We start from the raw sequence: 25228 nt of genomic DNA on the forward strand, positions 1-25228 counted from the left end.
CATCCCTTGTGCTGGAAACAACCTGAGCGCTCAGTGCTGCACAGAAGGGCTGGGCCCTAAGAGGTGCTTAAATATTTAGTTTGGATTTATTTAAAGTCCAGTCAGTTTGCGGATACTATTTATATAATTGAAAACACTTGGAGGTTTGTACTTCTAGCAAAAATATACATTTCAGTTGGAGGGTTGTTACACTGAAGGGAAGAGCAAAGAGTCCTGCAGTGACCAATGCAGGAGTCCATGTGTCCTGGGGGTGCCACCGAGCTGGGGTCAATGGGGGCTTTGGGGACAGACCCCTGTGCTGGGAGCAGCATCTCCAGTGCCTTCCCCAGAGGACTTCAAAGTGCTTTAGAAATGGTAACTCCTTACCAGCCCTGCGAGGTACGAATGGGAGGTGAGTGGGGAAACTGAGGCACAGTGAGGAGGCAGCAGCAGGTGTGGATCACCAGCCCAGCAGCACGGAGGGGAAGCCCAGAACCCAAAGCTGACCCCAAGCTCAGGGGGACACGCTGTAAGTGCTGCTGCTGCCCCATGGGGAAACCACACCATGCTTGGGGCTCTGAGCAACCAGAGCAGCCCCCAAGCTGCTGCAGGAACCCCCTGTATATGTAATGCAAACCATCCGGCTGCTCTGGAGGCCTCGCAGTAATGGAAACAGTAGCTTAAGATTTGCCTTTGTAAATTCGTTAGTGTGTTAATGGAAGTCCCGAGCTACCAGGAGGTGGCTGCAAAACCTTACAGCACCTTGCCCTGTGTACCGTACATTGGAGTCGTGTAGAAAAGAGTTTCCAGTAGAAGAAATGGAAGACATGGGGAAAGGTTTTCTTTGTTTTTATACAAAGAGTCTCGCTTGGAATCCATGGCTTCGTTCTCATAAATAAGAGGTCCTCAGTACATGTCCTTGTAGATCTCCTGCAGAAGCGGGTGCAGAGAGGTCTCTGTCTCTGTCTTCTTGATCTTCTGCACCAGCTGGGCGTGCTCTGTCACCAGCTGCCGCAGGTCGGCCATCTTCTGCAGCAGCTTGGGGAAGAGATACTGGGCGTCCGGGTGGTTGGACTGCAGGTGGAACTCCAGCGCTCGGAGGATGTTGTCTTGGATCTCCTCCACCTGCTTCACGTTCATCAGGCCGGGTCGGTCTGTGGGGAGGAAGCATGGCAGTTGGGTTATGGTATGGAGCTGGGGAATGGAACCCACCCACAGTGATTGCAATCCAGATAACCAGGAAAAGGGGGAAAATGCCTGCCCTCAGACTGCATGTCTGACAGCAGCCAGTGAGAAAGGGATGGTACTCGGTCCAATCTTTGGGATCAGAACCGTTCAGTTCTTCTCTCACCCCCCTAAGTCTTGCAACCACAGCATGGGGGTTAATTAGACAAAACTTAAAGATCTCTTCCAACATAAACCATTCTATGATACCATGATAAGACAATCGTGGCTGATTTCTGCCAGCAAAGGCCCTGCTGAAGCACTGGGTCAGCTGCAGCCCGGCCCCTCCTGTCCCCACAGCCCTGGGGGATTCTGCATCCGCTCACCTCCGCACAGGATAATGGCAGCCACAAACAGAGACAGGTCGCTGTCATCCAGCTCCAGTGCATTGAATTTCACAGCAAACTCAAACTTGGGCTCCATGATCTCGTTGAAGGGTTTGCGCAAGCTACGCAGGAACTCGCGGGTCACAAAGCCGTTCCCATTGGCCACCAGCAGCCCGTCCTTGTTCATGATAGAGGCCAGCATGGCAAAGATGGCCTCGTGCACCCCATACTTCAGCAGAGTCACTTGGTCATTCAAGTAGAGGCCTATGAAGCTGGGGATGCTCTTGGCGAACTCAGTGAGCTCCCGCACAGTTTCAACACTGGTGCACTGGCAGCGGTAGAAGACGTGCACCCCGATCTCCTTGTAGGGGGGGATCCCGTTCACCAGCTGTTTCCAGACCAGCCCCTTTTCTGCTTGCCACAGGGTGTCCATGTCATGGATCACAAAAGGCTGCTTGAAAAAGAAGAGAGCCGTCAGGAACCTGCTGCATGTGCAGTAGTTACAGCAGGAAGAAGCCCAGAGAACAGCCCCCCAAACAGGCTGCAGCCAGCCCTGCGTGCCACAGGAGGGAACTTACTGGGGTGCTGCTGGCCTTCCCGGTCAAGATACCTCTCGCTTTCTTTTTGGTCATGTTGAAGTTTTTCAGGTAGGCGTTGTAGATGTGCTTGGAGAAAGCTTTCAGGTCAGCCACCTGTGGGTTCTGGCAGCTGATCTCGCTCGCTGTCAGCCCAGCTACCAGCTTCCTTTTCTCTGCCTCCGGCATGCGGCCAAAGCGGATCGCTGTGAGGAGCAAAACCAGAGCATCAACACAGCCCCCATCTCCACTCATAGAGGCTCCACCACAAGCCCTGCTTCCCACAGAAACACCTTGGCTGGAACAAGATGGTTCCACCTGAAGTTCTGCCTGTGAATCCTTGGGATAAAGAATTGCTTTTGGGGCAGATGGTCCCAGGGCACCTCACCAGCAGAGCCAGGAACAACAGTGACACTCACCATTATGTGACATGCCCAACGAGAGGCATTTCTGGAAGCGGCAGTACTGGCACTTATTCCGGTTCTTCTTCTGAATCTTGCAGCTTCTCTCACACTTCTCATATTCCAGCTTCATGCGGATCGTCCGGCGGAAGAAACCCTACATAGAGCGGGACACGGAGCAGGGGGACAAGGGAACAGCAGCCTTAGCACCCACACTTTAGGATCAGTCCAGTTTGTTATCCCCAGCAGCTACAAAGAGGTTCATCCTTCACTGGGTGTTTTCAGCACAAACAGAGCCACAAGGAGAGGTGATGTGGTGGGAAATGGGGAAGAGTAGGACTGGGTGTGTGATACTGCATGCAGCCAGCAGGGAGGGATGGAGGAACAGGCTGTGGGCCCCAGCCTGCAGGAAAGTCTGGCAGGGCCTCACTGCTAATGCAGCCTTGCTGGCATCTGGTGCGGGGGAAGGAATTTTAGAGGTGCGGCCAAGCTGTGGCCAGCAATCCCAGCGGGATACACATGCAGCTCATGGCTGAGCTGCAGCACAGACAGTCTTTACAAGCAAACCCAAGGTCCCCGTGGAGGTAGAAGGATTTGCTTTACAAAACAAAGCACAACAAATTAAGAAGTGGGACATGTTTGCCTGACCCAGGCTGAACCCTGCGCTCCCTGGGGAGGACGCACCTTGCAGCCCTCGCAGGCATGGACACCATAGTGGAAGCCCGAGGCTTTGTCTCCACAGACTCTGCACTCCACGTTCAGTGCCCCCGAGGCCGAATCCTCACAGCCCATCTGCAGCTGGTCTGACAGGGAGGGAGAGGAGCTCTGCGAAAGGTCTGCAAACACACAACAGGATCCGTCCTGAGCAGCAGCCACAAGCACAGTGTTACACCCAGCCCACCTGGATGGGGCTGATGGGGCACTGGGTTTGGGTGGTTAACCTCTGAGATGAGGCACTGGCCGCAGGCTGATGCCATGTATGGAGCTGCAACACTGCCAGGAGCTAACAGACTCCACATCAGTGCTGAGTTTGGAAGGACTCTGGAGCTTAATTTTAGGCAGTGTGCAGGCCATTCTCTGTGAGTGTGGGGGATGTGGCTCCACTCACCGGTGTAGCTGCTGGAGGGCAGCGAGCTGTCTGGTCCTGCACTTGGGTCCGAGGCTCCTCTGGGTGCTGTCACTGCCTCTTCCTCTTCCTCCTCCTCTTCCCTGACCTCAGGTACTTCCTCCTGTAGTTGTTCCATAACTGATCACCCCTCAGTGCCAAGACTGCAATCCCTGTCATAGCTCTGGCATCATCCGCGTCTATCCGAGATGGACCCTGCCAGTTGCACTAGCCTGTGGGCAGAGGGAGAGGTACAGTGTCAGTGCCATGAGAGCAGCCCTGCCATCCCACTCTGCTTCATATCCTTATCCATGATGACAAGCAGACCCGGGGCTTCTTAAAGGCCACTTTGCTGTTTAAAGCCCAGCAGGCTGATCCTGGGACACCAACCAGCCCACGGCCCACCCAGGGTCCAAAGGCTCCACACCCCGCAGATCCCACAGCAGACACTGCCCTGGGCAATGTCCCCTGCAGCCATCAGCAGCCCGTGCTGTCACAGTGGCAGCCAAGGACGGGGTTTGGAGCAGCCAACACTACCGGAAAGGTTCAGATAGCACACGCTGCAGCTGCCAGCACAGAGCTCAGCCCCACGCTGCCCTCAGCCCAGGGGCTACAGGGGGTACAAGCAGGGCTCTGGGTCTGTGAGCCCCAGCCCCACACTGTGAGAGTGACAGCTTCCTGCCGGCCCCCGCGCTCCCACTCCTTCCCGTTACAGCAGTGGTGTTTATTTTCACTCATCATGTTGTAAGCGGCCCCGGCTCCTCTGCCAAGAGCCATTCAGCTGAGCGTGCTGCTGCTGCTTGTACAGCTGCGGGGCCGAGCTCAGCCATGGGGCTGGCTGCACAACCCAGCTCATGTCCTAATCCAGGGCTTCCTGTGGGAGGATTGCTGTGGGCCCCTTCTCCCCGTGTTTCCTCTCCCTGTTTGTGGTCACCCAGCCCATCCCCTGCTGGTGCTGTTCCCAGTGCCCACGTCCCAGCCTCCAGATCTCAACGCCTGCACTGAGTCCTGCTCCAGCAATTAATGCCTGAATTCACTCTTCTAAGCAGAGTGCAGCCCAGGCTCCCTGGGCTACTTTGCTCTCCTGCAGCATCCTCCCCTCCGTTCCCAGCAACTGGCACTTGTGCTGCAGCCAGTTCCTTGGGAAGCTGTCAGCGTTGAACAAGGTCAAATCAGTGAGCAGCAGCTGGTGCCAAGGGGGAGGACAAAACCTGCAGAAGAGAAGCTGAATGTCAACATGCCACAAAGCCAGCAGCCAGGCACCCCTAAGAGCTGGTGCTGGATCACAGCCTGGCTCCGCAGCTTGCTTCTCCTCTGCATACCAGGAGTTCAGAGCTCTGGGGACAGGAACTGGGACTGTGGTGTTACCCAGCTCTGTCAGGAGCAGCAGAGGGGCACAAGGCTCACAGCAATGCTCCCTGCCTGTGCCTCCTGGGCAGCACTGAGCAGCCATTCAGGGCTGTGTTGTCCTTGGCCTCCACTCATGCAGTGGGGCACAACATGCAGGCAGGAAAACCTATTTGCTAGAGATGGAGGGTAACAAGCTGAATCTGTTTGAAGCCTATATATAAATAAATGCACACACATCAGAAAAATGCTTTTTGCCTGGAATAGCTGTCAATAGAGTAGGATGGCAGAAGGTCCATGCAGGGCCTTGCACTCCTGAGCAGCAGCAAGCGCCATGGACACACCAAAGCAACTCCTGGGCTGTGCTCAGAGTTGGTCTGGCTGCAGATGGCTGCGCACACCCCAGGGGTGTGGGAGAACAGAGGACAGAACACATCTGACAGCAACAGCAGACTCCAGCAGAGGTGCCCCATGTGAACGAGGGCAGGATAAGGATATGTATCCCACCCATGGACAGAGAGAAGCTTTCAGCAGAAAGCTCTGAATGTATTGTTTTAATATCTTCTTGCAGGCCAAGAGCAGAGGGGAGCCGTGGAAGCTGTTTGCACACCTGCCTTTCCCTGAGCCCTTCCCCTGTTTTCCAAACAAGGGAGATAAAGGGAGAGGGGAGGCATTAATTCCAGCCTTCAGCAGATGAAAAGCAGCAGGGATTGTGCCCACACAGCAAGGTGCTGGGCACGGCCCTGTATTGCTGCAGGGGATGTGCAGACCCCAAACCCTCCAACTTTGGGAGTGGAGGCAGCGACCAAACAGCCGCACACAGAGACCACCAAGACTTTACTTTAAGCTGAAGGACTGAGTGGAGTGTAAAGAACAAGCCAGCACTGGCTTGATTAAAATCAGTGCAACAGCTTCTTTGACTCTTTTTAGTGCTGGATTCTTCTGGCACGTGCAGAGAGAACAGAGAACTGTGCCAGTGTCCAGGATGCGTCATTCAGTCCTGGGCACCCTCCTGCCAGCCCCAACAAAGTCGAGCCTTTGAGGGCAGAAAGTGTTTGCAGAGGATCACACAGCAGCAGCCATGAGCACAAAGGGGACGTGCTGCCTCCCTGCAGGCCCCCTGGTTCAGAGGGGGCCTAATAATCAAATTAGGATTTGATCTTTAAAGCAGATGTAGTTTTGCTGAGGGCAAGCTCCAAAAAGAAGCAACCTCAGTGTGTTCACTGTGGTAGAGGGAGCTCTCCAACCTCTATCCCCCACCAGGGGAGGGCACAGTTGTTTCTTATGCAGACAGGGTTGGAGGCAGCTCCCTGTTCAGTCCCCATTGCTTGCTGCAGTGTCACCATGTGCGTGTCCTCCTTGGAATATTGAAGTTCCCAGACAAAGGAAAGTGCCAGAAATGGCCCAGGCCTCCCAAGGGACAGCTCACAATGTCAACCTGCTCCAACAGTTGTTTGAGTGACCGTAAAGGAGGTCACAGGGAGCTGAGAAAGGAAATCAATCACCATGGAAGCACCTCTTTGTGTCTGTGCTCATTTGGAAAACAAAATATTAGACAAATTCATCCAAATGCACGTCCTGTTGATTGTGCATTCAGCACCGTGTGGCGGCGTCCTCTCATCATGGAGCACACATTGAATAAACACACCAAGAAAATGAGCTTACTTCCATTAAAAAAAGTGATTGCCTCTTACTGGCCATTATTTGCAGACATCCCTTGGATTGTGTCACCGCTTCCGAAGTCTGCTGATCCAGTACCAGTTTCTGTTCCTCCTCCTTCACGTCATCTACTGCTAATAAAAGCCAAATCAGAGCTAAGCAGATGCTGCAACACAGGAAAGGTAACCAAGTGCAGAAAACCAGGAGACGCAACCATTGTAAACATGTTTGGTTTTTGTTCCTGAAAGACCAGCACACCTCCTCATTAGCTAATGAGATCCCAGCAGTATTTACTAACCAAGTGTTTCCTCCCTCGCTCAGAAGCCTTGGCTGCAAGGCAGGATCCGTGCAGGAATAAACGACTGGACCTGGCGAGGCAGAGAAAGCACCTGCCCCAACACCATGGATGTCCCCTCCTTGTCTTCTCCTCCAGTGCTGCTGGCTGCTCTTCACCAAGTATAACCCAGCCAGTGAAGCATTGGGTGCTGCCTGAGCTGCAATTACTGTGTTGATGCTAATCACTCAACAACATATGACAAAGGAGTACAGGAGATTCCCTTGCTTGCCTCAAGCTGCCAGTGAATCACACATCAGCCACATGCTACAACTCATCCACTTCCTGGATAACGAGGAAGAGAAATAAGTCAAAGAGTTGTGAAACGCACTGGATTCTTCTCTTTTTGCATCATAGCTGTCCCCAAAACCAGGTCACTGCACTCCAAAAGGAACTTACTAGTGCTGGGTTTTTTTGGGGGGGGCAGGAGCTGCAGGAGGGGCTGCTCTTCCCTTTCAATTCACCTTCCAGAAGCTGCAAAGGTATCTCTGGCTCCAGGGGCTCCAAGACATCTGATGTGCTGCAAGACCTGTAGATGGTACATACTGCAGACTGCATACTGTGAGTATTCATGCCTCTGTGAGAATCATCCCTACACAGCTCACCTGCTCTCCATGAAAGAGGCTCCCTGCCCTCTTCAGCCTTGGAGCTCCACAGCTCCCTGTTGCAAAAGGGTTGGCAGCAGGATGGGCAGCAAAGAGCTGAACACTCACCAGCTCTTATCCCAAGTCCTGCTTCGAGACCTGCAGCAAATCCAGCCACCCCCCATACCTCCATTTCCTTCATCATCAATAATAATAATAATAGAGTTCTGCAGTGCTTCCTTCCTTGTCCTTTCCTTGCTACATTAGCTCACAGAGACGTCATGTTTTGGACCTCGACGCCAAGTGTCATTGTTTATTCCTGTATTATGGATTTGGACACCTGTTCCCAATCACGCTCACAAGCCTTGCCTGCCCCAGGTCAGTACACCATGCTGCTCGTGACCGTCTCCTCTGTCTGTACATTCCCATATTAAATGTTTCCAGGATTACTTTCAGCAAATAAACTGCCAAGTCTCACGCTGGAAACTGCCAGCTGATATTTGTGTTTTGCTGTTAAGTCAGGACAGCCCAGAGTGGGCAGGGGTTGTGTGTGGTTGACTGATGGGACGAGGAGCACGGCCAGGAAACAAGCAGCTACCAGAAAGGTGACACCTTCTCAGCACTGGAAACTGCATAAATGTGTTGTCATTTGAGAAGATCATTACGTTTGGTAACGAGAGAGGACCATCCTCACTCACACCAGGGCTCAGCAGAGGAGACATGACCTGTCCTGTAATGCTGGGCATGGCGCTGCCATGGGATGGTGTGCTGCTCTCAGCTGGGTGAGCAGCTTGTTTGCAGCATGCCTATACAGGCAATGCAAAACAAGATTGCTGCACGCACAGGCTGCCAGGGAGGAAGGCTCTGCTGTCTTCTGGAGGCCATGTAATGCAGGAGGACAATGCTTTGGGCACTCTGCTGCAGTTTGAGCTCAGAGTGCTTCCAGATCTGGGAAGGACACAAGGCAGCTTGTGAGGCTGTGGTTAGGTGCCAGCACAGCATCCTGACCCCACACACCCATCCCATTCATTGCCAATGCAGAGCCAGTGCCCAGCATCAGGCTTGCTTTTACATCTCTGCTTCCTCTCTGGAAGTGCCCAAGAAGCTGCCTGCTAACACTCCCCCTTTACCATCCCAAGGGGAGATAAAGCCATTGCTCCCTGAGCCTCCGAGTCCTGCTGCACATTGCTCCAAGGCACTGGCTTTGCTTACAGACCCCTGGTCCACCAATCCACAACAGGCCACATGGGAGGATCTGGTTTCAAGAACACCAGTAATTATAGAACAGAGCTGACGGGAGGAGCTCTCGCAGGAACAGCAGTGAGGTTCCCAAAGCAAACAGCAGGCACAAGCTCAGGACTGCACTGAAAGGGAAAATCAGGAAAGCAGTAAGCGCAGGAAGCTGCTGCTGCAAAGCCAAGGAGCACGTATCTGAGGGAGCACTGGGTGGCAGTGAGCGTGGCTTCCCCATGGCAGCATTTCTATCAGAACCTGGCGTGGCTTCCTTCAAAGCCTCGGTGTCACTGGGACACCAGCAAGTGTCCCCACAGAGCAATCAGATCCCTGGAAAAGCAACAGGGAAACAGAGAAATGCAGCAGCAGGCCACTGCTCTGAGTCACTGGAGCCAAATTTAGCTGGAGCCAAATACCCAGCAGGCCAGCAAGGCCTACCAGCAGGCAGCCAGCACTCCCAAATCCAGGAATCCACCCCAAAAAGTGTTACCAAACCTTCCTGCAGTGACTGAGATCCTTTGTGCTAAAGCTACCAGCCTTTAAGTTTGCTATGCTTACACTCAGACTCCTAGCAATGCATACTACATATTTCATAGACCGTAGCAAAATATCCCGAGCACTCGGCACGCAGCCCTGATCCCAGGACACAGCTGACAGTGAGCGATGATGCCCAGGGTTCGGATGATTCAGCACAGCCTGGGAACGTCCGCACCGAAATGGCTGGAACAAATCGCCACGCTCGCTTCACCTCCCCTTCAACCACACAAAGGGAGAGAGGGAGAGAGCAAATCTGAGTTTGACTGCATCCAGAGAGCATTAAAATAACTTTGTTGCACAAACTAGTTCAACACCCTCTCAGAGATCTGGAGGAGAGATGTTTCCTTACTATTTTTGGCTACTCTCTGTGTAGCAAGAGCTGAGGGAGGAGCAGAAGTTTCCCTGTGACCCCTGCCAAGGAGAGGACCTCAGTGTGCTCCTGACTGCTTGGAGTTCTGCCTCAGCCCCTAGAGAACAAAACACTGGAGCAAAGCATCAACACCTTTCATAACACCCAGGAGGGGCAGCACCATGAGCCCAACACAGTGAGCTCCCAGGACCCCCAGCTTCAACCCCACACTCATGCACACCACCGGCTCTTATCTGATGACCCCAAGTCACACAGAATAACCCCTCCCCATAGACATGATAACCCAGACTTCTTGCATATTAGACTCTGATCATCAGCCCAGCACGTACCTGACCCCTCATGATGTTCACATTCACAAGCTCTTGGAGCACACAGATGTGTGTCAGACACTGTGATTACAACAGTCATTTTAGAGCATCATCGGAAGCTAAGACTCATCTCAAATCAGTTCTGCTCTGTACAGTTCTTGCAGTCAGGCAGCAGTCCACAAAACAAGCCCAAACCCTTTAAAATTCCACCATAAGGGCAAGCCTGACTGTGTTCGGCAGCAAATAATCTCTTAGCCATAAGCACTCGAACAGCATCACACCTGATTAAAAAAAATCACTTGCCTGTCAGATCCTGCTGCCCAAAGGAATCTTGAGCCCCTTACTGTGCCAGTCTCAGTTTCTAAGAACACAGCAGACTTGCGGTTCATAATTGAAAAGCCACAGCTGAGACGTTCCCCCAAACACAACAAGATGTACTGTACCAAACTACAGATTTGTCAACAGACAACACTCTTGAGAGGAGAAGACCATTAACATCAGCAAGTAATGCTGCACAACAATGCTTCCCCTATCAAAACAGCCTCATGTGGCTCATTACAAAACCCTCTGCACACACTGCAAAAGTTCCTTGGAAGTCCATGTTCCAAATGCCAGAACTGAAAGAGCAGAACAGTTGCATAAACTTTAAGAGACACTTAATAACTTGCCCCATCTCCGTCCAGCTGAATACCTCAGATATATGCGGTGGCAGAAATAAACCCACCCCCCTGGCACAGGCAGAAGCAACATGCAGGCGACCACCCCGAGGCATTTCAGCATCACCATGGGCAGGACTGCAGTCCGAGTCACATCCTCTATTGCAGGGCTGAAGCAGTAATAACCTGCTCAGTTTTGCCTGGGTAAGGCAGTCACGTAGTAATAGGTGTTGTCGACATCGGTGCCAGATTGTGTGTGCAACAGGTAGGTGATCATTTACCTAAGTACAGTCCTCTATGATTTAGAAGAGGCAATTTCAGCTGTAAAATCCATGAAGTAACCAAATGTTGTTATACTTCGAAAGCAGCTGCTGGCTCAGAGGAACAGGGTTAGACCACAACGCTTAAAGCACACGCCTAAGCAGAATCCTGAAAGACCACATTCAGAAAGTGAGCAAATGTAAGGCACGGGATTTAGAATGAAAAAGACATTTAGGAATGTCTCTGCTCACAAGGAGAAGCGAAACTTGCTGAAAGCTCTTCCTCAGCTCTTCCCTACCCCAAATTTAAACAGAAATAAGCAGTGTGCTTCCACAGATCTGAAGGCAGAAGGGGAAGGTTACCTCTCCGCAGCTGTCTCTGTCTGCCCGCCGCTGAGAGCCGCCGCTCTGTTACCATGTCAGCATGGAGAGCTGGGGACCAAAGTGATCTGCAAGAGAACACAACGAGGATTTCACAGCTGTGCTGAAGGCCAGATATTTATGCCGCTGGGAAAACTGGGACAGATCCAGCGACGTCTCTGAAATTTAAACACACACTCCCTCTGCTGCACGCTGCAGCCACTTGCTGGGTGAGTTCCTCCAAGTCAACACGTTGCCTTTCCCTTGTGCTGGCCACATTTACAGCTCCATCACCCCCAGTTTTTGTGACCGTGTGTAAAGTTGATGTTAAAACACAGAGCTCATGGAAAAGGTCTGCTATGGCTGTGAGGTGGTTTGCTTACTCGACCTGCTTAATCCCTCCTTGGGAGGCTACGTGGAAGTTACTGCAACTTTAATGAGCCTCTCTGGTTCTTGAAACTTAAGGATCTGATGGAGTTCACCCCTCTTGGTTTTCCTGATAACGTTGCAAACAACTGCAGGCACACGAGAGCAGTAAGAGACCACTGCAGGGGGAAAAAAAAGTCTTGGAGACTTTGAACCAGAGGACTTACAGGAAAATATGCTCTATTTTTAGACACAGTTATGCAGACTAACTGGACTAACATTAAACAAAGATGCTGTGAACATGATGCTACTTGAACCCACGTACCCTCTCTGACATTGCACAGGCTTAGCTGCTCCTCCCACCCCGATGGAAGAGCCCCATTCTGCAGCGCTGCTCCTTCCAGCAGCAGCAGACTCCCAAGGCAGCCCAGCACTGATCCCATACACAGCCTGATGCTGGGCAGGGAGCAGATCCCACCTCAGGCTGCAGCCTCTCCTGCACTCACCTCCCAGCCTCAACAGGCACTGGGAGCTACAGGTGCACAGGACAACACCAAGGAAGGAGCACGTCTGACCTAAAAGCCAAAGCAACAATTGGTTGTGCTCTCAGCTCCACAGTCACAACAGAACGCTACGGCTGCAGCAGGCTTCTCATCCCACCCCAAAAACAGAAGGGGTTTTTTCCCCACCCAACATCAAGACAATGCTTTTCATTAACTTCCTGATGAGGAAAGGTAATAAAGTCATTACATCCCCGCTGGCGCATCAGGAGATGGCTTACTTCACTTCCACCAGCAGTAAAACCCTGACTCAGTAACAAAGTTGACAGTGTTAACCAACACATGAATCACGCACAGAGTGCACAAATCACACCCTGGGCTTGCCCCCAGCACAGGGCAGAGCACTCACTGCTGCTGGAGACCTGAGCATTAACACTAAATCACCAGCTCACCTTGTGCTGCTCACAGGTAAGTGCCAGGGCATGCCCAGCACAGTGCACACAAGGCACTACTTGCACCAGCTCAGGAGGGTGCAGAGGGAGCTGCCAGCACATCGCCCCTGAAAGCTTCTTCCTTCAGTCCTGGCTGATAAGTCACAAGGAAAACCTGCACCCAACGTGCTTCTGTCAGTCAGGGAAAAGGATTCTCCCAAAAGCAGCAATGGAGTTTGCACAATAAGACTTCTGAGGAGACCAAAAGCTTGGAGTACAATGTGGGCTGATGTAAGAAGGTGACCAACTTGCACCTTCAGTCCTCCCGCACTGTAAATCTTCAGCCCCTGACACAAGGCTTTCATGGCATGTGAGTGAGCATGAGGCCTCCTGGCCCAGCTGCTGGAGGGAAGAGGGCCAAAGCTGCCTGGAAGGAGGAAACCACGCTGGGTTTGAAGTCCCTAAGCACAACGCAGCTGATGGCCAGCAGATGCTGCAAGCACTGCCATGCACCTTCAGCCACTGAGCCTTTCTGTGCCCTGATTTCCCATCCAGAGGCACTAGAGCACAACACACCTACCTCGTAAATGTGTTGTGAGGCCTAATTCATTGTAAACAAGCTGGAGTCCCATAAAAAAATCAGGCAGTTAAGCATCATCTGAGGTGGAGTCAGCACACAGAAACACTGAAAGGATAATAAGGCCAGGAGAGTGCAAAAAGAGGGGGGTGTCAAATCAGCTCAATGCAAAAGCAGGATCCTTGTTGCTTGTGATGACGGCCCTTAGAGGCAGCCAACAAAGAGTTGAAACACAACAGGTTGGAAATACAAAACAAAAGAGGGAAGTGGGAGGTGAAAGAAAATCAGGTCCGGTTCAGAAGCCACCTACAGGTCGCACAGCTTTACCTTTCACCTGGGACTTTTTACAAGCGCTTCTCAAGTTCGTTAAGAACTACAGTCCACCCAGCAGAGCTGGTGCCACCACACGGCACAGCCCACCTGGGGGAGGGTACAGCACAGCAGGGAGCATCTGGTTCACATCCAGCATGGAGTAAAGGCAGCAGAGCTGCAGAGAACCACAGGGATCCCAGCAGCAGGAAGGATGACACCCTGCTTCCAAACCTCAGCGGCCAACAGAGCTGCCTGCCCCCATCCTATCGCTTCTTCCTGCCCACATCCCAGCAGAGCACTCAGGGCTGCCCTGAACCCACACACCTTTGGGGACAGGCCCTCAGGACCCCCAGCCTGACCACACACCCACGGCAAGGAGCAGCTGCACCTCGTTAAGGCCTCCAACACACTGCCCCCATCCTGCAGCCCCCACCACCCCTCACAGAGCCCCCATCACCCCTCATGGAGCCGTCCCATCCCTCACAGAGCCCCCACCCCTCATGGACCCCCCTCCATCCCTCACAGGCCCCTCACACTCCTCACAGACCCCCCTTATCCCCCTGTGGGGTGGGCCCAACAGCCCCACTCCCCCCCACGACCCCACAACCCGCCCCCCACCCCATATTCCCACATCCCCATCCCCACCCCCCCCCCTTGCCGCCCCCTCCCCTCTCTCCCCTCTCTCACCTCCCGTCCCGTCCCGTTCCCGTCCCGCTCTTCACCCGCCGCCTCACGTCACCGCGCCCTCCTCTGACGTCACCACATTCCCGGCTCCCCGCAGCCAATCGGAGCCGCCCGGAAGTGAGTACCGCTTTACCACGGCAACGGCACAAACCCCGCCCCTCTCTATGTCACAGCGCCCCCTAGCGGGCTCAGCGCATAGTCCTCCTGGCTTCAGGAGCATCATGGGAGATGTAGGCGCTGCAGGGAGGCACAAAATGGCGGCGGTTGTCACTACCTCCTTGTAGTGAAGGCCTTGTGAGGAGGAGGACAGACAACACATCTGACCTGCCACAGCCCCTGGCTGCCAGGACAAGCCCCCAAAGCCGTCACCATGAAGGCTGCAGCCACCCATGTTCATTATATGCTGTATGGGGCCACTGTGCACCCCACAGACACACAGAGCTGCTTTGTCTATGCACAAACACGTCATACAAACACTGTGAGAATAACCATAAGAAAAGAGCACTTAAACCAGGGGGAGGAAGAGCTGTGAGCAACCACAGGGGGAGGAAACTGATTGCAATCTCTTAACGAACTGCAGTTCAACTGCACTGTGAGCAGCTGTGAACATGGGTTTATGGGCCTGTGGCTCCAAAAGCTTTATTACTTCTTGGTTTATATTGGTATCTATGTGACTTAACAACCACCTTCAGGGGATGCACGTGTAGTTTAAGGGCATCTTGGTCCACCCGGTCGTTGCCCAAAGTGCCCTTTGTATGGGGGTAGTGAGAAGGCACCAGTCAGTCCCTAGAGCTGCCCTGGAGGCCCCTTTGGAGGACAATGTGGCACAGTGGGTGATGCTGCTGTAGAAACCAAGGGGGAATGGCAGTCCTGGGCCACACAGTCCAGAGCCACTTGATGAAGTGTTGAAACCAGTGTCTGGTGTGCAGGGAGGTGAGTCCAGACCCCACAACAGGGCAGCCCAGAGGAGGAAACGGCCCTACTGCCTTCTGCTGACATTGGACTGTCAGAGCTCTTGGAACATGCAGCATGAAGCATCTCTGCTCTGTAGTCAGTGTAGTCAGTCACCTATAGGCTCTGTTGGTCTCTGCTGGTCTACAACCCGAGATGACCATGCTGACCACGTCAGGTCCCTACTGGTTGGAGGCCTCTGTGGCCATGGTGTCTGCATCCGAAGACGGCAGTGGGCTGCTGCTGCTCCCGCCATTGCTCACGTTCTCTTTGCTGCTTTGCCTCACGGGCTCGCTGCCTTTATCCTCTACTTTCTGCTTGAGTTTTAGGGAGGAATCTCTCCGGCACATGAGGGGTGCGTAGCCAGCGAAGCCTCCTCCACTCATATTTGTACGTTTGTCTGGAAACAGAATGGAAAAATCAACTGTCTGTCCTCTCTGAATGTCCCAAAGAACAGGGCAGGAGAACCAGCAGCAGCACTGAGCTGTGTGCCATGGGAAGGTCTCCTACCTCCTGGCTCGATGGGGTGCATCAGGCGGTTCATCTGCACATTCCAGTGCTTGACGTTGGTGCTGGCCTGTCTCAGCTTCCTCTGGGCTGCCTGCAAAGAGACAGAGGAGAGATGGGCCCAGCACCACTGGCAGGAGTTTCCCTTCCCTGAGCCTGGAATGGAGTCTCCCTTTGTGTCTTCTATTCCTCCTGCTCCCAGCCCTCCCTGCTCCACACGTTCCCAGGTCTGACATTGCTGCTCTCTCAGGAACATGCCAAGAGCCAACAAATCACCCTATGGCACAGCTCAGGAAATCCAAGAGCTGTGCAGTGAGGAAATGCCAGCATTTTCTCCCACCCTGTCAGCAGACTTCTCGAAATAGCACCTGCCAGTGCAGCAAAATGGGAGCAGAACGGCCACAGCCTCTTCCCTGCTTCAGTGGCTTTGTGACCTGGCACAGCTCTGCAAACCTTCAGGAGCAAACCTTGGGGCTGCTCTCCCTGCTGCAGCTGATGTAACACCTGAACCCCAGCCTGGCTGCAGCAGGTTGCGTGACAGCAGGTCCCCAGGCTCTCTCCAGTATGGAGGTGACTCAGGGGAGGCTTGGAAAGTCCCCTGGGTCTCGTAGGAAGAGGCACCAGGGTGATGCTCACCATGACGTCTTGGTCCACCCGCAGCCTGTTCACTCTCACTTCTTCCAGCTGCTTCTGGGCCTCTTCCAGACACTTGTTCTTGTTCTCCATCTCCTGCTTGAGGACTTGCTTCTCCAGCTGAGTTTTGATGATGTATTCCTCCTGCTCCTCCTTCAGCTTCATCAGCTGCTTCAACTTCTCCTCTTCCTCAGCCAGTAGCCTGCCAAGGAAGCGCATGAGGTGAGGACATCCCTCTGCCACTTGATCCATCAGCTCCCCACGTTCCTTCTGGCATCAGAAGGATCCCCAGGAAGCAAATGAGGACAGCTGAATCACACTGGGGAGCATCTCTGACAGCCCTGGGAGCAGGGCTGGTGGAAAAGACGCAGGGAGGCTCTGCTCCTACCTGGCCTGTGCGTATCTCACAGACTCCTCGTCGTGTCGTGCTTTCACCTCCTGTTGCAGAGCCTCCTGGAGCCGCTCCTGCATCTCCTCCAGCTCCATGATGCGCTTACGCTGACGCTCAGCCTCCTCTTCCTTCAGGACCATCTCTGCCTGCATGGAGGCACGCGCCTGCGGTGGGGAGAGGAGCTGTCAGGATGCCTGGGGCCTGAGGTCCCACACGCCATGAGGAGCCCATGGGGAGAGCTCCAGGGCAAGGCTGTTTCCCTGCTCAGAGGAATGCTTCTCAAGGAGCCAGCATCAGCTGCAAGGATGGAAAGAGGCTCCCTAGGCAGCCCAGCAGCCTCTCAGCTTTGTGCACCCCCAAACAGTTTATCCACATCTTGTTCCTTGAGTATCATGTGCTGACCCTCTGTCTCTTGTCCCTATGTCACACACCACTGTGCATACCACCACCAGAGGTACGAGTGTTATAGCAAGAAAAGAATGTGCTCCTAAAAGCTCTGTCAACCCTCCTCAGTCTGACCTGGCCAAGGGACAGGGATGGGAGCAGTCACCCCATGAGTGATACAGTCCCACTGCAGGACCTGTCTTAGGTTTCCCCCCACCTGCTCGGCTTCCTGCAGCTGGATCTCCAGGGTCCTCTGCATCTCCTCGTGCTGCTTCCTCCGCCGCTGCTCCTCCTCCTGCAGCAGTATCTCTGCCTGCCGCTGGGCCTCCTTCAGCAGCTCCAGCTCCTGCAGTTTCCTCTCCTTCTCCTCCTGGAGCTGCTTGAGCCGCTGTGTCTCCTCCTCCTTGGCCGCCTTGCGCTGCTCCCGTTGCTCGCGCTGCTCCCGTCGCTTCTGCTTCAGGTCTTTGTGCAGGGACTTCTTGCCTTCAGCCTGCAGTCTGATGGCAGTCTGGATGGCTGCAGAAGGAAGGAGGATGTCAGGGGGGACGTGGGATGCTGGGGACAGGGCACAGAGTGGGCATGATACAGACCTAACGTCCACTCCTGGCGCTGCCGGGTGTCCGAAGCGCTCATCTCATATGTGCGGGATGAGGTCTTCACACAGAACATGCACCTCTTCCCATCCCGGTCGGGCAGCACCTGCAGGGAGAGGACATGGGATGGCATCACTGCCATGTGTCTGGAGGACAAGTGGGATGAGGACCAAGAAAAACCCCCAGACACACGTAGGAGATGTTGCCCCTGCTGTGAGCCCAGGCTGTACCTCCACACAGCAGTGCTTGTCCAAGGTGATGCTCCCCTTCTTTTCCTTCCGCTCCTCACTCATGTAGTAGGACAAGGCACTGGGCTTTAGCATGAACCACCGCTCCGACCAGTTCCTCCTCAGCTGGCCCTTCTTCCAGAGGTAGCCCTGCACCCAGGAGACACAGGGTTCAAACATGGCGTGGGGGCAGGATGGGTGGTTGTGTAATGACATGGAAACCACATCCTTAACAACTGGGAGAAGACCAGAAACATCCCCCAGAGAGCGGCCAGCTCCCAGCCATGCCCCAGGACACGTGAGCTCCTTGCCTGTTTGAGCACATCCTCAATGACCTCTTGGTACACCTCCTCCACCGCCATGCTGATGGCTTCCTGCTCGATGCCCCGCAGGAGCCGCCCCGAGTTCACCATGTCCAGGAACTGCCAGACCGTCAGCCCTCCCTGCCCCTGCGGCTCCTGGGACAGGCAGTCGTCCAGCTCACAGGAGTTCAGCTCCACGTTCATGGCCGTGCAGATCTTCTTTAGCAAGTACTCCACCTGTGGGGACGAGGAGCTCGGCATCATGGAGAAGTGAGAACCGCCACATAACCACTAACTTGGACCGACAAAACCCATTCTGGAGGACCTAAAACCACATCCCTTTCCAGCCTGGAGATAGAGGAGCCTTATCACAAAGGTGTCACCCCTCGGGATGGTTGATGGTAATGGGCAAGCTTTTCCAGGCTCAGGACATTAAGTTTGAGTCAGCCTGATCATTGCATGGAGGCTTTTCCTTTTCACCACAAGGCCTACAAGCTTTTGGCTTGTTTGTCTAAAGAGAGAGAAGTCAATGCTTTAGGTAGGACTTCCCAGCCCTGCTGTCCCAACACACAGCAGGGATCAGACCACAGCCCTGACCACAGCCCTGCTCCGGTTTCTAGCTGACCTCATAAAAACTCTGGAAGGAAAAGCAAAGGGTCCCTGCAAGGGAAGAGGACATCATTGCAAAACTATCAATTGCTTTCAAATTAGTTGAAGATAACACAGAATCATAGAACCATGGGATGGTTGGGTTGGAGGGAGCCTTAAAGATCATAGAACCATGGGATATTTTGGTATCCAGAGAACTTGAGAGCAAGGAGGGCAGGTGACCAAGGTGTGACACAGCAACATCCCCTACCCGACCCCAATGGGATTTCCATCTCTCCTCATCTATCTGGGAAAAGGGTAATAATTTAACCTGGTTTATTTCTTTCTTTCAGCTCAGCTCAGCCAGCAGAAGGATGATTCATCTGCTCTGGGGAACAGGAAACACCTCTCCTGGGGCGCAGGAAGTGCGGTTGCCTTCGTATATCTGCGCACCACTGCACTTCTTTTCAGTTCTTGGTGCCTTTTTTTTCCCCATTTGTTGTGGTGGTTGTTTTTCATTTGTTTGTCTCTGGGGCTGCCCACCCGTCTGAGCTCCATCCTTGATTGGTGCAGTGGGACCTGCTGGAGCTGCTGTTGGCTTTGGTGCTCCCCACCTCTACCAGCCAGCTCATGGGGCTTCCACCTGACCCTTGGACAAGGGAATGCCTCCTCCTCCAAATACTGCCTGGAATTTGGGGATTACCACCAGTGGCCCCGGGTGCTCACACTTAATTCCTTGAGTGCTGTGCAGGGGCTGAGCTCTTGGTGGCAGCATGCATGGATTGGGATAGCTGTGTCTGCTCTTTATGGGGAGGGACATGGACTGAGCACCTCAACTACAGATTTAAATTGTACCTCATCATCTTCTCTTTCTCCCCCACAAATATCAGGAGGAGCCCTCCAGCACCATGCCCTGTGCACCTGCTGGGTGAGCTGCAAGGGCTTCAGTAGCAGACCCAGTTGGAGCTGAGCTTTGGATGCTCTCTGGTTGACAGTCTGAAGGCTGGAATATTTGTTTCCCAGCTACCTCGACTCAAACACAGAGGAATGTGCTATAGATCAGCCCACATCGCATCCTCCAAGCCATCCTTCCTCTGGAGGCTTCAGCACCTCATAGGGTTCCTCCAGTCACCTCCACTCCATGGGCATGGCTGCTCCCCCCACCCCAAGGCACCACGACTTGCAGGATGTGATGAGGCAGCTCAGGAAGGACGTGCTGGGGAGTGATAATGGGACACGTCAGCCCAAAGCGAGCCCAGGAGAGGAGGCTCCTACCTCATCTGGCACCATGATGAGAGGGTATTTGTCTTCAGACAGAAAGTTGAAGAGACACCAGAGCTTGAAGGCATCCTGGTGGGATACAACACTATTCCCATTCCGGTCAGGCTTGTAATTTTTCTTCGCTGTCAAAGTCCAGCAGAGCTCATCAAAGTTTTCTTTGACAAAAGCACCTTCTTCCACCTGCAGACAGGACCCAGGCTGGTGAATGTGCTGCAGGATTACAAGGGGGAAGGCTGCAGGGAGGGCACAAGTTTCAGAAGCCATCGAAAGCCTTTGTCAGGGCTGTGCTTGAGGCATCACTGATGTGCTGCGTCACTGGAAGGTGGTGGGGATCAGACCCTTGGCCAGCACTTCCCCAGCCGTACAGCCAGCATGTGAGCAAACCACAGTCTGCAGCAGCAGAGCCAGAGCAAAACCTCGGGTGCTGGGTACCAGGAACAGCTGAGAGCCCCTCTTACCAGGAAAAACCACTTCCTCTCTCAGTCTGCCTATGGGATTTTATTAGTGAGACTAGTAGGCACTTTAAAGGTCATCTCGCAAAGAACCACATGGGAAACTAATGGTTTGGGCCACCCTGCATTGGGAGGGATGGGCTGTGCTGGGCTCCCTAATGTGGAGCCCTTTTTGGAGGCAGCAGGGAGGGAAGGGTTACAACCCCCTGTGCTGGGCCCCAGCGTATTTAGAGCATGCAGTGGAAGAAAGCTGTCAGCCCTCACGTGCCTGGAGGAAACAAGCACTGAGCCGCACCGCATGAAACAAAGGTGCTTTTGAGCCACAGAAAAAGAGAGAACCCCCCCAGCTCCCAACCTGCCCTCCTCCAACTCCTCCATGTTCACCAACCCCCCCCGCCCTGCCCTGCAAACCATGGGGGACATGGCTCACCTTGTCCAGGATGTATTTGTTGAGGTAGGGCATGTAGCCCTGGCTGGACACCGGCCCGTCATCATCATCACGGAAATGCTCCTCCAGTGCCACGGGGTCGTGGGGGATGCACAGCACCGTGTACAGGTTGTGGGACAGCACCTGGTGGGGCACAAGGGGAGAGCAGCGTGAAGTCTGGGGACGGCACCCACAAAAAGCAGCCTTAAAAATCAGCTGGGCAGCCAGGAGTGCATTGGGAAGTGAGGATTTTCTGATGTTTTTTTCTTTTTTTTTTTTATCCAAGGTAGTACAACATGGATAGGGAGATCTCCCAAAAGAGAGGAGCTGTCAGGGTCCGCACTGCTGCACAGCTGGAGATGGTTCTTGCTCAACTGGATTTTCTCTCTCATTTCTCCCCTGCAGAGCGATGCTATCAGCAGGGCTCCACCCAGCACGCAGACACCACGAGGGCTGTAGCCCTGAGCACTGCGCTGCACCCTTTGGGGTTTGGCACTGCCCTGGGGGCTGCGCAGGGGTGGGAGGGATGGAAACACCCTGAGAAACCAGAACAAGAGCAGGGAACCATGGCTGTGCCCTCCCCTTCCTATGCAGGGCTCTCCTGAGCCTTGCCATAGGGATGTGCCATGGGGATGAGCTCACCCCAGCATGTCATGGCCATGGCTGGCACCCTGAGCCCCCTGAATGTCCCCATACACTGCAATGCACTCTCTGCTTCTTGCTGGAACGCTCACTTAAACACTGAAAGCAAGACAAGGTGGGGAGGAAAGCCCCAGCCAAGGGTGCAGGATGCGTGAGGTCAGGGCTACCCCAACTCTATGGGGACAGAGGAGGGAGGAAAACACCCCGCAGCCCCGACACAGGGGAAAAAACTGGGGGGGCTGACAGGGGAAGGGATGCTCTGGCCACTGAAGCGCAGCCCGCAGAGTGCTTTGGTGATGCTGCCTTTCCACGCTGCACAGAGGTGGAGGGGTCGGCTGCGGTCAGCCCAGCACCACGAGCACCCCACGTCCCTCCCCACGGGGGTGGAACACGTCACAGCACTGAAGAATGGCAGCTTCTCATCTTGTCCCCTGTGGGAGATACAGTGGGCGATGCCAGGGCTGGGGGTGACCTTTGGGATCAGAGCGTGGCTCTGCGTAACTGGCACAAATCCCACATATTTGGGTCTCTGTTTCTCTCCCCTTTGCTCAAAGCACAGCACCACCAGAGGTGCTGCAGGGAGCCCTACCCAGGGAGATGCCTCCAGGAGCCTGTACCAGCAGCAATAGGAATGAGCGGGGTCTGCATGCCCCCACTATTCAAGCACAGCCCTATGGGCTCCCCCCCAGGGGAGATTTTCACCCAGCTGAGCTGCTCTCAGCCGTCTTGTTGGCCAAACTGCCAGCACCAGCCTGTGCCAAGAGCCCTTTGTGCATTCAACAGGCACAAGAGCTTCAATCTGAGCCGTGTGGCTCCATCCTGCCTGCCCCAGGGCATTGTAGTGGGCTGCAGTGAGCCTGTCCAGGCCCCAGGGCACCCACCATACCCTGAGACCTAAACATGTTGGGGGCTCTGCCTCCCAAAGGGCACGGGTTGTGAGCCCCTGCCCCCCCCCAACACACAGCCTCGGGACCACCATCTCCCAACACATTTCCATGGGAAAAGAAGCCCGGAATATGACCAATCCCAGCTGGGACTGCCCCAAATTTGGGTTTTCAAGGTTTTCCAGCAGCATTTCCAACCCCATGCGGTGTGCAGCTCGAAGGCAGAGCTCATGGCAGCATCAGGAAGCGCAATGCTGGGAACAGAACACCCCACATCTCATCACTTCACCACAAAAACTGTCCTTCCTTCCTCTGCAGATACCCACCTGTGTCACACCGACATACACACAGCTCCTTGCACAGGAGCAAGTGCATATAAAGGACTCAACTAGTAGGAGTGCATGTAAAGAACCCAACTGCTGAACCCAGTGTGGGGTGGGCAGCCCTAAATCCTGCAGCAAGCAAAGGACTGGCAATGATGGGCAATGGAAATGAGGGGTGGAAAGCTGCTGAGCGTTAAGACATGCAGTGGAACAAGCACTGCTGGGTGCTCCCAGTATGTGGGTGTGCACAGCCTCTGCTGCAGCCACGTCCCCATTTTGGGCTGGATGGGAGAACAGCATGGGGTGAATCTGTGCTCAGCTCTGGGTTAAGTCACAGTGGGGCTCATGGCTGCATGGGCTCTCTAGGAAACTGCTGTGAAACTGTGAGCTCAGCACCACCATCCCCAACATGGAGCTCATCAGAGCCCAGCCCCATTGGGGTCCCTGCAGCCGGGCAGCAGGTGGTTCCATGCAGTTCCCAGCTCCCCATTACCTGCCCTGGGGGAAGCCCTGGAGAGTAGGGAGGAAAAAAAGAGGAGGAAAGGTTTCTCTGTGGGGTTCCACAACGCATCTCCCAGGCTCCTGATGCAACACTTTGCCTTGTTTTGCATGTTTCTAACCTGGGTCCCTTCTCTTTATTGCAGCCCCAGAACTGCACATCTACATCGCAAGAACCAGGCCAAGACTTCAAGCAACAGAACGGAGCTGCGGAGTTTGCAAAGGGGAAAAAAATAAAACAAGTGCTGCCTGTTATTGAAACCTGGTGGGATTTCACCCGTCCTGGAGGCAGATAGAGCTCCATGAGTCTTTATGGGGATGGATCAAGCTCCGAGCCTCCTAACAATGCCTCTGTCGGTGTTTTGGAGCAGCAGTGCGGTGCTGCTGGCCCTGCACACAGAGCAGCACAGAGCAGCCGTCCTATTTCGAAGCTTCTCCCTCCAGCTTCCGACCCTGAGCTCACAGGAAGAGGCACCATGGGCGCCCCGGGGTGTGCAAACAGCCCGACTTTGGGCCGAGAGGTGAGCACAGACTGCATAAGAAACCAAAAACACCAAAAAACTCCAACTTCTCCCCCATTTTCACACCGAAAACAGACCTGGCCGCTCATTCTTGGCTACTCCCCCCCCCCACACACACGCTTTATACTTTTGACTCTTAAAATGGAGGTGAGGCACAGCACAACTTCAAGGCACCGCACGTGGCACAGCAGCGCAGCCCCCCATCCCCAGCACCGAACCCCTGCGGGACCCCATAAGCTTCAAAGCATCCCCTGAGCCCCACAGCCCCCCCTGACCCCCCACCTCCCACCCCGACCCCCCCGGCTACTCACTTTGAGCTGAGATTTGGACACTTTGCCGCTCTTCTCCACATCCAGAGCGGTGAACGCGTACCAGATGGACTTGAGCAGCTCCGCTCGCAGGTCCATGGCTGCAGGCGGTGGTGACAGCGGCTGCTCTGTCAATGCTGCGAATCCGGATTCAGGAAACTGACTGTTCCGAGAGCCCCGAGCGGCCGGTTTCGTGCGTGGAGCAGCAGCGCCATCTGCGTGGGGCGAGTCGTGGGGCTCCGCGTTGAGCTGCGATCCCTGACGGCTGCGGAGCTCAGAGCACAGCACCGCCACGGGGAGCGCACGGAGAAGGGATGCGAAGGGATGCGAAGGGATGCGATGGGATGCGATGGGATGCGAAGGGATGCGAAGGGATGCGATGGGATGCGAAGGGATGCGAAGGGATGCGATGGGATGCGAAGGGATGCGAAGGGATGTGATGGGATGCGAAGGGATGCGATGGGATGTGATGGGATGCGATGGGATGCGAAGGGATGCGATGGGATGCGAAGGGATGCGAAGGGATGCGATGGGATGCGAAGGGATGTGATGGGATGCGAAGGGATGCGCTGCGATCTGCGGCTCTTTGCTGGCTCAGCTTCAGCATTTGTGAGCGGAGAGAAGTCCCCTCCCTGCCTAAAATAGCAGCTTCCTCTTGTTGCGGTCGGATGGAGAGCTGCCCCCTCCCGCAGCACGGCCTGTTTGGGAAGGAGCAGCACAAGGAAGGGGAGCAGGGCTGCGAGGCGCTGCAGGTGGCAGGGCCAGTGTCAGGGCCCACCCTTACCCACAGAAACCTCTTCCTCTGCAGAAATGAACTTCCTAATACAACAAACACATGATTGCCCGCAGCCTCTGCTGCTGCTCTGCATGCCAGCTTCACCCATTGACTCTCATGGGCACAGGAAGCGAGCCTAGATCTCTCCCGAGCAAAGAGAGTTGTAAGGACACACTCGGATGTATTTCCTTGTATTAAGTGGCATCATCCCCTAACCTGAACTTTACAGGAGCTGAGCTCTACTGTGGGACTCAGCACCCTTAAGCACCTGGGAGGCACAAAGTAAAGACACTGCCATCTCCTCTGGCCTAATGGGGGACCCACAAACCCACACCTTGGGAGGGGGAAAGGGGATAAAAAAAAAACCCAAAGCTAAGGGAGGAAAACTAATTCACTAAATATGATATCGTAAC

At 54.3% G+C, this 25228-nt stretch overlaps 2 protein-coding genes across 7 annotated transcripts; both read right to left on the minus strand.

Moving 5' to 3' along the window:
* Nucleotides 1-67: 67 nt before the first annotated feature.
* On the minus strand, nt 68-14196 carry PPARD (peroxisome proliferator activated receptor delta). 5 transcript variants are annotated; one of them, XM_015885162.2, is made up of 8 exons: nt 14132-14196; nt 11262-11347; nt 3614-3843; nt 3190-3341; nt 2524-2662; nt 2108-2310; nt 1530-1980; nt 68-1133 (listed from the first exon to the last, which is right to left on the minus strand). In XM_015885162.2, the coding sequence occupies exons 3-8, from the start codon at nt 3747-3749 to the stop codon at nt 886-888; spliced, it is 1329 nt and encodes a 442-aa protein (XP_015740648.2). In that variant the 5' UTR covers nt 3750-3843; nt 11262-11347; nt 14132-14196; the 3' UTR covers nt 68-885. The 5 variants fall into 5 exon arrangements, with proteins under 5 accessions (XP_015740648.2, XP_015740647.2, XP_085383370.1 ...); XM_015885161.2 differs by having other exon boundaries at nt 1530-1983; XM_085527244.1 differs by lacking the exon at nt 14132-14196 and adding an exon at nt 12577-12730.
* Nucleotides 14197-14737: 541 nt separating this feature from the next.
* Nucleotides 14738-24170, minus strand: DEF6 (DEF6 guanine nucleotide exchange factor). 2 transcript variants are annotated; one of them, XM_015885158.3, is made up of 11 exons: nt 24044-24170; nt 20868-21008; nt 19980-20165; nt 18126-18353; nt 17818-17964; nt 17585-17693; nt 17212-17510; nt 16608-16774; nt 16223-16421; nt 15590-15680; nt 14738-15479 (listed from the first exon to the last, which is right to left on the minus strand). In XM_015885158.3, exons 1-11 carry the CDS (start codon nt 24137-24139, stop codon nt 15262-15264), a joined length of 1881 nt encoding a protein of 626 aa, XP_015740644.1. In that variant the 5' UTR covers nt 24140-24170; the 3' UTR covers nt 14738-15261. The 2 variants fall into 2 exon arrangements, with proteins under 2 accessions (XP_015740644.1, XP_015740643.1); XM_015885157.3 differs by having other exon boundaries at nt 19980-20195.
* Between the last annotated feature and the right edge of the window lie 1058 nt (nt 24171-25228).

This window comes from Coturnix japonica, chromosome 38 (assembly GCF_054131305.1).
Source record: "Coturnix japonica strain WE chromosome 38, WE-NBRP24, whole genome shotgun sequence".
Classification (NCBI taxonomy): Eukaryota; Metazoa; Chordata; class Aves; order Galliformes; family Phasianidae; genus Coturnix; species Coturnix japonica.